A 13,073-nucleotide genomic window follows, 5' to 3' on the forward strand; every position below is an offset into this window, starting at 1 on the left:
ACGCACGCTGAGGCGAATATGACAGTGATAAAAGAGGAAACCAAGAAGACGAACTTGAGACCGTGCCGGGAGCCGAACGAGATGTTTGTAATCGTAGCGTTGACCAACAACATTATATAGTGTTAACTTCAGTTTCTATGACAAACTGTTATTTAAAATGTTAGTTAATAGTCTGCCGAGTTAATTTTAAATTTTGAATGGAAGTATCAAGTTTCTTTCCATGCAACATTGTTCTGTTAATACGACACAAAAGTGGGACTAAGACGAAGCAGACATTTTCTGCCTATGGAGGTAGTATCAGAGCTGTAATAGGTGGGACAGCATTTTGTGTGAAAAGGTAGGTAAGGATCAAACTTGGTGCTTGGTGGGCTGCTGCTTCATTTCTCTGGAAGCATTTTCTCGACAGTGGTTAACTTTTAGCTTTTACGAGCATCAGGAATGATAAAACGGAACTTCAAGTGTTACTAAAAGCAAAAAGGACTACATTCGAGACCCGACTGAAATGAAGTCTCCATGAAATCAATGAATGATGCTACTGGTGGTTTCCAGCTGTTATAGAGAGCTGATGTAATACATTCCAGATTTGTTTTTATGACGTTTTCCTGTCATGGTCTAGATTTAATGTACAAAGCCGCTATCGTTTTAATGAAGGCGTCCGTCGGCTCTATTGATAGGCGCACAGTACAGTGGCTCTTCTTTAATTCTTTATCAAATGCATTGATCGCCGTGGGCTCCGCCTTGCGCGCCCATTGATCCGCGCACTCCGTCTGGAGGCGGACGATAAGCTCCCCCTTTCCGTCTCCCCCTCACCCGCTTTTTTTTCTCACCCCCTTTTTGTTGTGAAAATGGAGTCAGGAAATTTCTGTCCATTTGAGCGTTTGTCAACGGCACATCAGTGTTGAATTTGAGCTGTGACAATTCTGTTGCGAGGCAAATGTGACGCTGATGTTGCAGTTTTTACTGTTCATTTATCACACAATTAGCCAGACTGTTCAAAGTGTTACTGTAGCACTGCTTGCTAAAAAGATGACGAACTATGGCTGTAGCACGCTCCTAAAAACAAAAGTTGATAGTGATGTCATAAATAAGCAGTTTCTTGCATTTTGTTCTCTGACCATATCCAATCCAAATCGAACCATTGCATTAAAGGTCACATGCCACCAAAATTGAATTATTCGCACGGTTTTATGCATAACCTGGGTCAAAATTAATCCCTGTGGTTAGTTATTTGCACATATTAGTCTACGATAGGCAAAAGCCTGCAAAATGAGCCGAAATCAAGGCGAAGTGGTGACGTATTTTGTGTACCTGCAGACAATCTATGGGCGTTGCACTTTCCTAAATAATGTTTTAGACTGCTATTATTTTGAATCCATTGTATACAATATTTTGTTTCTTTGAGAAATTTTCATTTTCAATACCAGCATTTGTTTTTAAGATAGTTAAACGCACTTTCATATGCAGCATTTTGTTCCCTTCCTTTGTGCCAAACATCCGACGGTAACTTTAAACCAAGGTCTCCACTGGACCGGGATATATTTTCAGACATTCGGATAATGATGTCATCGCTCATCTTTGCCACTCCATCTTTAGAAAGAGAGTCTGAAAAAGTTTGCTAAAGGCTGTATATCTAAATTAAGTACATCTACAAAAGCACAAAACATATTCATCAATCAATTACAAAGTGTAAAAGCTCGTGTGTCAGTGCTTGACAAAGAACACTTGTGCGGATGGACGGGTAGAACAGGATGCGCACATAAACGTCAGTAACAGGTGAGCAAGATGGGACGGCTTTGCCCTTTAAACAGATGGGATAATTGCCTTGAAGCAAGGGGGAAATAAACACTCAGTGAACTTTGTGCGTCGCACAGGTAACATGTCAACGGTTATGCACCTTGAAGTAACACAAATATTGACTTTTTATGGTAATTTCTAAAATTAGAATGCAGTAGAACTCCTCTACAAGGAAATCATGGCTTTCAGGGAATGGCTTACATACATTTTTCACACTAGGGGGTATTTTCGCACATGTAGGTTTTGTTGTAGAGGAGTTTCAGTGTATAAGACAAAAAAGGCACTAACTTAACCGATTTTGACCGGTGTAGTACCAAGCTGAGAGCCTCGATGCGTTACATGTAACGAACTCTATTCTGCAAATTAAGTTTTATTGATGTATTTATTTTTTAATATTTGAATTGCAACCTCCTTTGCACAATAAATATCGGCACTGTAGTATCCGAGCATTTTGACGGATACGGATATACGGGATCACATCCTTCCTCTCTCTGAATAAAGTAGCATCACTCGTAACAGTTATGTTCAAATATACAGTGGCTGTCATTCCAAAACAAAATGTGTGTGCGCGCTGGTGGGTGTGCCTGTTCTGTTGACCTATGCTCTCCCTCCTGCCATCCCTAATTGTAGCCCACAGTGACTGTTGCTTTCATGTAAGGTCACACAGGTCCACTCCTCTCGCTTTGCTTCCCGTGTGCTCTCACAAACACTTTCATTCTCTCTACCTCCATTTCCATCCTGAGTTTACACTGCCCTAAAATAAATAAATAAATAAATAAAAAGTATTGAAACTTGTGACTGACAGGAGAGGTTTCAAGCTAAAGTGACAATTCATCGATTTATCAAATTGATTTTAATCATTTTTTAAAATAGTCATTGAACATAAAATCCTCTGACTTCAGCCTCTCAGGAGCAACATCATTCTCTGACTTCCCTCATCCTTCATAAAATCACAGATTACCTTTTGTTTGATCAACATCAGACATTTGCAAACATCTGCTTTTTACGTTGGAAAATAATGATCCAACGAGGAAGTGAATCACTTTTAAGCTGTTTTTTTAAAATCACGAAACAATACCAAATAAACAATGACAATTGGTTAAAAAAACAGTAATCTGGAAAAATTTGTTTTGTAATACTGTAGACTTAAATGCAAAACATTCTATTTGATTAATTGATGAAATAATTGATTCTAAACATATTCGATAGTGACAGCCCAAGTGCTAGTGGACCTGTCATGTATGAGCAACGGCTGTCTGATCTGTGTGACTTCAATTGACATGTCTGTGAAAAAGGGGCCGGAAAAGGTCAAATCGCACTTCCATTCTAAAAGATTTGAAAAATAAGTCTTGAGTTACAAGCGTGACCATGGAATGAATTAAACTTGTATTTCAAGGCAGCACTTTATTTGTCCAATTGCTTCTGTCTTTTATTTATTTATTTTTGAGATCCGTTTTGGGTTCAACTTTAATTTTGCACTTTTTTTGTGCCGCTCCACAGTTTGAGAGCTCGTTATGCAAATTGCGTCATGTCCAGTTACTTTTTGTCCATGGCGTCTTGTCTCGCTTGAGTTCGTCTTGTTCATTAGCAGACGAGAATAGTAATTTCACAGCGGCGTAGTCATGTTAATTGTCACTGTGATGACGATGATGTGTGTGTACTTGTTCACTGTGTGCGTGTGTGTGTGTGTGGAGGACACACACATTCCTCCATGTTTTCCAGGTAAGAGACTTCCCTGCTCACTGACTCGTTGAGATTCCTATAATTGGGTCCCGTTTGATTTTTGCCGACGTGAGACCCCCTCCTCGCTTACACGCCTCCACCCTCGCTGCAGAGGGGACGCCGGGGTCTCCGCTGCGCTGACCCTGGCGGCTCCCCCGCCATCGGCTGCACTCTGAACCTGACTCTGCTGCTTTTCCCGTCATTCCTTTTGTGGCCAAAACAAGAACTTTCCCTCCTCCCTCCCGAAGTCGTCGCCTCGGCTTTTTCCTCACCAGATCCCAAGCACAAGGAGGCTGTGTTGTTTGCGCCACTGTGGCAGTAGTTTAAACCTCCAAGCCAGTTGTCCCCAGCCTTTTTTGTGTCCTGGCTCGGTTTCGACAATTATTTGCGGACCATCAACCATTCGCCGACCTGCGGTATGTTGGTGGGACGCTATAAAAATCGACTTTACATTGCTTTTAAATTTGAACTTTTAAAGCATTGGTCCTGACAATCAAGATAATTTTTTTCAACACTACAACGGTGTTAGCATGAATGCTACTTGCTAGTCCCCCGCAGGATTCCGCGATTCTGCAATTGTGGAATTTTCCGCGCCCCCCCCCCCCCACCCCTCTTCATTTTTTGCTGCTGTAGATTGCAAATTTCTCCGTTGTGGGATAAATAAAGGTTTCTTCATCTGCACTTTTTAACTCGGCTAACCCTTTCTTCTCCAAGCGCCCCTCCACCCTTTTCTTCCCCTCTTTTTTTCCCCACATCCTTCACCCTCCTCTTTCCCTCAGTCTCTTCTTTTTGAAGCATCTGCCCCAAATGAAACTAAATAGTTGGCCTGGGAGTTCCTTTGCACCGTGTGTGTTGGAGTGTGTGGGGAGATGTGTCGTGTCTGAATCGGCCAAAGGAGAGATCAAAGAGTGTGTGAATGTGTGCCCGCGCGAGAGTGCCAGTGTGTGTTAATGAGCAAGAGTAATGCAGCTTCATTGCATCACAAGAGCTGATCGGGCTGTCAAAAGAAGAAAGCGGTAACACACACCCGCGCACGCACACACTCGCTCACATGCCTCGTGTTCATGTTTGACACAATCGCTTGCAGCACTTCAAGAGGGAAAACGTCAAATGTTTTATGTTCACCTTTCAGCTCCTCCACGAGTCATGAAGCCAATTTAAAAGACTGCGGCAGAGACCTTAAAAGGTCCGACACGATGCTAAAAGTTTCCAGAAACATAGCAGACATTTAACTAACATTAGCAGCCGATGACACAGATTTTTTTTTTTTTAAATATCACAGTGGGGCTGAACAATCTCCTGAATTTCTTGACTCCCCTACCCAAAATCAAGCTGCCTTGCATTAGTCACTATACTGACAGGTAATGTTTACAAATATGATGACATTACATGCAGCGCGTTATCTTAGCAAGTTAGCATTTTGAGAGGAGCAGCTCGGCGCTGATTGGTTCGCATTGCCTGTCAGAGACACATGCCGGTTGATTGTAAACTTGGTGGGAGAAGAGGGGGACAGGATTTCATGTGTGGGATAGTTGATACAACAGATTTTGTCGATCATGTGATCGCCTTGTCTCGAATTGCGATTTCGATCAAAATTACAATAAGTCGTTCAGCCCTAGTACGGAGGCATACCACAGGGAGCCGAATAAGGTAATCTTGTTTAGATTAAATTTCCAATCATCATCAAATTGATAAAAATGGCAAAAGAAGTATGAATCATTTTTTAAAACGGCACTTCACGCGACATTAGCAACCGACGCAAGACGACGCTCCCTCGCCGTCAACCCGTTCTCCTTAGCCACTTTCCAGTCTGCATTAATTCAATTAAGTTTTACCTTATGCATGCTAAACAGCGCAGCAGCTACTTGGACGAGCGGCAAGGAAGATGGCGAATCAGGGCTGATAACACACATGCACATACGCACACTCACGCTAATCAAAAGAAGACATCGAGTAATCTAATCGGAATCACTGGCAATTATCAGCGCGTTGGCCTCGGGGGCCCGTCGCCTTCCTTTGATCAATTCTTTCTATTAAAAAAAGTGTAAACAATTCAATAGGCGCTTGGGTGGTGGGATGGCTGCTGGGGATGTGAGGGTGGGAGGGGGGGGGGGGGGGTTAGCGCAGAGTGGCTGTCCTTGGAAAGTCAGACAGACGGTCGGCCATCTCGGAAGACGAGGCAGGACGGCGCCGCACCTTCTTCTTCTACTTCCTCAAAGGTGTGCCGCAAAGGCGGCTTTGAATTAATTAGCTTTCCTCCCACTGCAGACCTTGGAAAGTCCTTGGAAAGGGCTGCTTGTTTGTTTCCTCTGGATTACGTGCATGTATTTGCATGCCTACAGTAGAGAAAATTCAAGGGCAAGCATTTCTCTTTACGGACTCGCAGCTGCTGCCTTTTAGATATTTCATTACCAAAGCCGGCGTTTACATGAGTGTCATTGCCTGTTCTCTCTCTTCAGCGTATGACCACTGTGCCTTTGCCATGGTAACTCCCAGAGGTGGAGTTAGAATTTGAGGTCACCAATTTCAGGACTGACTTAGCCAAAGTCAAGACTTAACTTGACTTTGGCTTATTATTCATGAAACTCAATTTGATTTGGACTTGAATTACAAGTCTGGCCAGTTTACAGTTGAAAATCTGCATTCAATTTATCGAGGAGGATACGATATGTTTCATATCCATCCACAATAGCTGAAAATATGTGACGGAAAGAAACTGTCCAGCAATCCATTTTCGAATCTGTTTATCCTCATGAGAGTCACGGGCATGCTGCAGCCTACCCCTGGAGTCTTTGGGCAGTAGGCGGGGGACACCCTGAACCGGTTGCCAGCATATTGCAGGGCACACATAGACGAACAACCATTCACGTTCACAATCAAACCGAGGGACAATTTAGAGTGTTCCATTAACCCGCCAGGCATGTTTTTGGAATGTGGGAGGAAATCAGAGTACCCGGAGAAAACCCGCACGGGCACGGGGAGAACATGCAAATTCCACACAGGAAGGACGGAGACGGAATCGAACCCTGCAGCTTTGCACTGTGAGGCGGACGTGCTATCCAATGGTCCACTGTGCCGCCTTGCAGAAATTCTCAATTTTAAAAAATAGTTTTAATATACTGTATCTCAAATCATTAAAACACACAAAATTCTTGTCATGTCTGGCCATGAGCTGTGTTCGACAGCAGTTCCTGCGCAAGTGTCCTCCATGCGTTTAACGCTCCTCCAACAGTTACCAGTGCACTTCTTAGCCATGGACTTACGTACCCAACAACTGGTTTAAGATCTTTTAAGTTTCATGTCAGTTTTGCATTTAATTGAAAAGACAATACAGCACTGGACAATAAGGTGCTTCGTTTTGGAACCGTTTAAAAGGACTTGATTGAACCTTTAAAGTTAAGACATGAGATGTACTTATGAATTGCACATAGGTGTCTTATTCCAACCTCTGCTAGCTCCTGCTGGATTGCATTACGTTCAGTGGAGCGTGTTGGCAATTTCTCCCTCAAATGTACTTTTCCCCCTCAACTCGACAGGTGTTTTTGCTGAGGGGAAAAGTGGACACATACTAGCCTGGTGTGTCACGACGATTCGGTGGGTATAGAATGACCAAATAGCAAGAGGACTGTTTAAAGGGAAGGAAGGAAGTTGACATGACAGCGTTTGACACGGTCAAGAGAGTGTGAGCACAAGTTAATGAGCAGGAGGTCTCCCTCTTGGCTCTGGAGGACATTTTTGGACAAGAGGGTGTAGTGAAGAAAGCACTTTCCACCAGTGTTCCACTACAGTAGACCCATTTTGCAATCTTACAAGATATTTCAATTCTGACACGAGTTTCACTAATGGACAGGAAATTGAGTGGGCATGTCTGTCATAACAGGATGCATGAAAAAGTCTTAAGATCCCATGCCCAAAATTTAACAGGCGTTACACTATCAAGACTTCGTTACACACATGTTATTTTCAATCACAGCTATGCAATTAGTCTCTTACTCCTTTTCACCCCTTAGCGTCAAAGATTTTTGCCTGTTTTATTGCTGCTTCTCCTCTCTCCTCTCCTCTGAGAGGGGGCTAGCTAAATGAGGCAATTAGCTAAATCAGGCTGCTGCTGTGAGGATTTTGCTGTGAAAGAAATTAGCCCATGCTGTCAGATTTACCATTAGACACAAAATTGGGCAGACATTTCTATCATAGCAGGATTTACGAAAACATCTCAAAGGACCCATTACCAAAATTGAATAGCAAGTATTAGAAGTTTGGCTTGGTTGAAGCAGAAATTGTCAATATACCAATTCAAATGCGAATGAAAATTAGCATCGCCTTCTGGATTGTTATTCCTTCAAATAAATATTCACACACTAACGCTGTGGAAACACGTACACACAGGTAACAATATTCAATGGCACAAATTCTTCCCAGTCTTTGAAAAATTAGTTATATTAATAGCTTTCAATTGCAACTTTCTTCAGTTCGCATTCTAAGTGGGTACTCCATCAATGCACGTCACCACACTGCCCCCGAGAGGCCAAAATCCGCAGGAACTGCGGATTTTTGTTTTTGTTTTTTCAATAATTATTGTGGTATATTCCTATTTTACCTTCTTATTAATTTATTTTATCCTTGTCCTTTAAAAGTATATTTGAAGTTGAGTTTTCAAGGACTGACGGAATTTAACCCCAAAGACTTTTTCTTTTGTCATGCCATTACACACTTCGACATGACATGGCATGAAATAATAATACCGCAGATCTCAGGTTCGCCCAGTAATTCCCAAGACATGTGGAAATATCATGAGATAAAATAAATGTGATTAAGAGATAAGATTAATGCTTATTCAAGGCATCAATCTGTGTAAAGATGCAAGGCATCAAAAGTGTGGCTAGAGCAGAATAAAAGTGAAAGAAAGAGTGAAACTCACATCGCAGACATTGGTGCCTCTGCCCGGTGTGGCAGCAACACCTGTGTTGGGGACGCTCTTGTTGCCGGCCTTCATGGCGGCGTCCCGCCGGGCCTGCTCCAGGAGCAGCCGGGCTCGCTCCTTCAGCTCCTCCTGACGGGATAAGGCTTTCTGCGCAAAGAATCAAGACACCATGTACAGCAAGGTTATACTAAATTACATGAATCTGATAAATAAATAAAACATTCCCCATTGTGAGATGAACACATTATTTTTGGAACAAAAATTGAAATTGGGTTAAAGACAATATAAGGTAACTCGGTAGGTTAATTTGGGGCATAATACTGGCATTGGGTACTTTCTTCAGCACTGTTCGTGCAGAAAATGTATGACAATGGCATCAATCATGTAATCAGCCCATTAATCAAATGAGTAATCAATAGCTTGATAGATAGATCGATCTGGTGTTTATGCTACAGCCAGGTTACCTTCTCCACAGTAGGACTTGAAACAGGGGCAGCTGCCGGTTCCTGTAAAAAGTGAAACCAAATGTTAAATTCTCTGTCTACACTGGTGCAAAAGAATCATTGTGTGTGTATAATTCAGTTCTATTTAACCTTTTCGTACAGAACATTTGAATAGAATTTAAGATGTTTTTTTATTTTTGTTTTTTTAGCTATAAAGTGTAAACTATAATCATCAATAGTAATGTAGCCATGAAATACTGTATTTCTCTCTATGTATAATATTGTACAAGAGTTTCATAGATGATTAATGTCATATATTCATACGTCAGACGTTGACACACCATAATGTGGATGAACCCATATTTTTCTTCTAAAACTTAATTATCTTTATTCACCAGTATTTTGAAGAGAAATTGTGTTTTTATTTTAAACAGTTGATTTGCATCTTTGAAAATCTACAAAAGCTGTACATTATGTGAACCATTTAGTGGAACCTATTTTTCGACATGGTGCTTTGTGTGCTGTGTCAAGAGTCATTTTTAGTACATGTTGCAGGCCACTAGAAAAAAATGCATCGCGGTCCGCAAATGGTTCGCAGGCCATAGTTTGAACACATTTGGTTTAAAGGATCTGAGACAGGTAAAAACATCTAACAGTATCTCGATGTTGTGGATTTTCACTTATTGTGGGTGAGTCTGGCTTGTATACCTCACAATAAAAAGAGGTCCTTTGTAATGGAATAAATGCATTTTTCCATGATTTTCTCATAATTATATATACTGTATATATATATATATATATATATATATATATATATATATATATATGTGTATACTATATAACAGTAGACTTTAATCACAAAAACTGTAACAAATGTAATCATGAAACATTTCTCTGTGTGTTGTGAATCAAAATGTAATTTATTGTATATAGTTGGCTTTGGGCAACGTGTTTACTGTATTAGGCAAACAGGCAAACCTGGCAGTATCCCTCTCACGATGAGATAAGTGCAGATATAAAATGGGGGTGTCAGAGCTGTCAATGTGTGTTTCACCCCCGCCTGTCCTGTGACCTTTCCACTTGTAAACAGGAAGTATTAATCTGTGAGGGGAGGGGGCGGTAGCAAAGTATTTAAAACGTGCACGTGCGAGAAACGGGATGAGGTATGCTTGCAGCAAAAAAAAAAAAAAAAAGCACAGCATCACCACGCCTGACTGGTCACGGCACCGACTGCCATCAAGCCAGGGGATGAGAAATGTAATGAAAAATATGATTACATGTCAAAGCAGGGGGGGCGGGGGGGTTCTAGCGGGCCGGCCCCGCGGCGTCTCGAAGAAGACAGGCGACGACGAATATAACGACTAATGCCAAGCGGGACAATTTCGGTATGGGGGTCATTTCGGAGAATGGCATCCATGAGAAGCTTAGGTAGGGGGAAATTAATGCTCGCACTCTCGCAATGTCTTGTGACAAGACAGGACGACCAAAGTTTCAATCAAGGCAAAAGATGAAGGCGACAGGATAAAAAGGCAAACGTTGGAGGAGGAACCCGAAGGTAAAGGTGACATTCTTACATTTCACTGAGAATGAAAACGATCAAGAAGAATTGATTAATCTAACCATTATGACACAGATTACTCGAGTGAATTGATAAAAACTGATTTGGAATCCTTAAACAATAATACCAACACAATATATGCACGCAAAGAGCAGCTATTCTTTTTCTTCTCATTTAAGTCACCATCCAAGGTTGAATCAGCGACTTTGAATGTATCTGGCTTTAAAAGGCGGGGCCTGGCCTGGTGAGTGACATGGACGCCAGTGAATCAACGTGTCAATATGGCTGTTTTGAGAGCATGTTCGCAACTAGCCGTCAACAATTAGACGGTCTATGCGTTGAGCCCCTTCAGCTAGTGTATGAATGTGCTTATGCGTTGGTCGCAAGTTGGTAGCAATCAAATCCGACGAAATCTGGAGGACAAATCTTCCAAGGTGCTCTATGATTTAGTATTTGTGTGTGACTGTCTTCTTCACGGCCGGAAGTGCACATGCAACTTTGTTTACCTGTTTGGGTAGCGCCCCCGTGTGGTTGATGGGTGGGCCAGTGTCAGACATAGGCTCCGATTCGGAGTGACGGAGGCTGGCCCTCTTCTTCTTGATGAGGTCGGCGTCCCTGTTGTACGAGAAGCCCAGTTTTTGATGAGTGGGCGAGAGGGAGGAAGGCTGGCCCCCTGTCTGGATGACAGAGGAGCCCTGTTCTCCCACGGCCTGACTCTTTTGCTGCAGTCTTTCGGCATCATCCGACTTCTGCGGTAGGTCGGACAGGTCCAAGGTTTTAGCTTTCAGGAGGTTGGACCCTGACGATGTGACGTTGGCCGCCGGGACAGGAGGCGAGGATGTCAGAGGCGCTGTTTGCGAGCTGGCTGGCGGCGCTATGATTTCAACCTTCACCGGGACTTCTGTGGCTTTGGAACCGTTGGATTTGGTGCCATCAATGGGATGGGGCTGCACGTCATTGAGTTCGGCATAGAACTTGTCCTGGCCGATGGAGGCGTTGGTGTCGGTCTCAAAGTCGCCCACCTTGTAGGTGCTGCGACTGCTGTTGGCCTCAATCTGCACCACATTGAGCTCCTCGCCTGAGAAGTGCGCCCGGATTTGGTAGAGGTAGGTCATCACCGTCAGCTTGTCTGGGATGGCAAGGAGCACCATGTCCGACGGCTCCAGAAGACGTGAGATACCCAGGCTGGCAAAGACGTCATACGCCTGGTGGACAAAAAAACCAAACTGTCGAGTGAGAAACAAACTGTTATGTTAAGGGGGGGAAAAAATATCATCACAAGGCATGTTACGGCAAGACTGAAGGACTTGTCAGGAACCTTATCTACAAATTTTTACTACCCATTGCATAACCCTTTTTCAGTCCAGGAAAATTCTCAGTTTATGTCAGGTACACTTTTCAGGACCCTTTTCAGTCCCCGTTTCAGGACACTCTCCCGGGCTACTGATAGCAACCATTTCATCGGGAATCATTCAAAAGCCAAACTGTATCAAAATGGACCGCTTGGTGGAAAAGTGGCTTTAGTGTCTGAGAAAGGGAAAGTGGGGGTTCAACGTTGTATTTGATGCCCATGCTGGATTGCAAGAGAGACACCTTTTTGCAGGACTGCTGACAGGTCACATCAGGGATGGTTGTCCTAGATAAGAGACCGAGATACCCTGAGACAGAGCGCTTAATCCTACTGTGTGTGTGTGTGTGTGTGTGTGCGTGTTTATCTATCCACCAAATCAGCCTGCCCACGCTCTCCGTCACGCGTGTAATTGGTCTGATTAGAGTGCGATGAGAAAATACAGGTTTGATTATCAAGCACAACACACACATAAATACGAGAGCCAATCACCCGCGCTCACATTAGCAGATAGACGGAGACACAGAGAGAAGGGATGAAAACCATTATCGCAGCCAATGACAGGTAAATAAATAGATTAGCGGCGTGCGCGCGCACACACACACACACACGTACACGCACACACCGTCTCCATTCCAACACAGCCGCACACCTATCGCAGCTTGTATCTGGCCTGCTTGATAGTGTTGATCTCATTCCAACCTGTTGCAGGCCGCCTTTGTCTCGTTGACTAATCTATCAAAGCTTTTTCCCCTGTCTTCACACCACACCAAAAATATACTTTTGTTTACTTCCTCCAACTATCCAGCCGCGTGGTTAGAGGAATGGTTGGCCGTTGGACCCTTAGAAAATAATAAAACCCTGACAGGGTCTTTGATCCAGAGTAAATTACTTTAGTTTGGTTTAAATGTGCAGCCTAAAGTTCCAGGAACTTTAAGTAATTGATACTTGTACTTCTTGGAAGTAAAAGGTACCAAGTCGGTCGGGTATGTTCAGCTGGGCAGACAGCGTCCCAAAGATTCATGGACATCCTGAAAGTACAATCCCGCTAGCAGGATCTTCTTTGTTTTTTCGGACCAAATCATTTACTTGAGATTGGTCAGAATGTATAGCCTCAAAGTCCAGGAACTTTAAATTCTTGGTAAATGTGCTTCCTGGAACAAAAAGGTTCGAGTCAAATATGTTGAGTGTTACAAACCCTGCCCCAAAGGTTCCTGGATCTCCTGAAAATATTACATTCCTAGCAGGGACTTCCTTCGGCCCAGGTAAATTACTTCATCTTGGCTA

At 43.0% G+C, this 13,073-nt stretch overlaps 1 protein-coding gene across 4 annotated transcripts in view; it reads right to left on the reverse strand.

Moving 5' to 3' along the window:
• The window catches only part of ehbp1 (EH domain binding protein 1), a 105,383-nt gene that overhangs the window by 39,310 nt on the left and 53,000 nt on the right, over positions 1 to 13,073 (reverse strand). For all 4 annotated transcript variants that reach the window (XM_086121883.1, XM_086121884.1, XM_086121885.1 and 1 more), the window contains 3 exons: positions 10,945 to 11,643; positions 8,902 to 8,943; positions 8,435 to 8,584 (listed from right to left, as the gene is read on the reverse strand). In XM_086121883.1, coding sequence (XP_085978009.1) covers positions 8,435 to 8,584; positions 8,902 to 8,943; positions 10,945 to 11,643 — 891 coding nt within the window. The remainder of the gene's footprint in view (positions 1 to 8,434; positions 8,585 to 8,901; positions 8,944 to 10,944; positions 11,644 to 13,073) is intronic.

The sequence above is a fragment of the Hippocampus guttulatus genome, chromosome 10, assembly GCF_054856545.1.
Source record: "Hippocampus guttulatus isolate MCC_2025c chromosome 10, RoL_Hgut_1.0, whole genome shotgun sequence".
NCBI lineage: Eukaryota > Metazoa > Chordata > Actinopteri > Syngnathiformes > Syngnathidae > Hippocampus > Hippocampus guttulatus.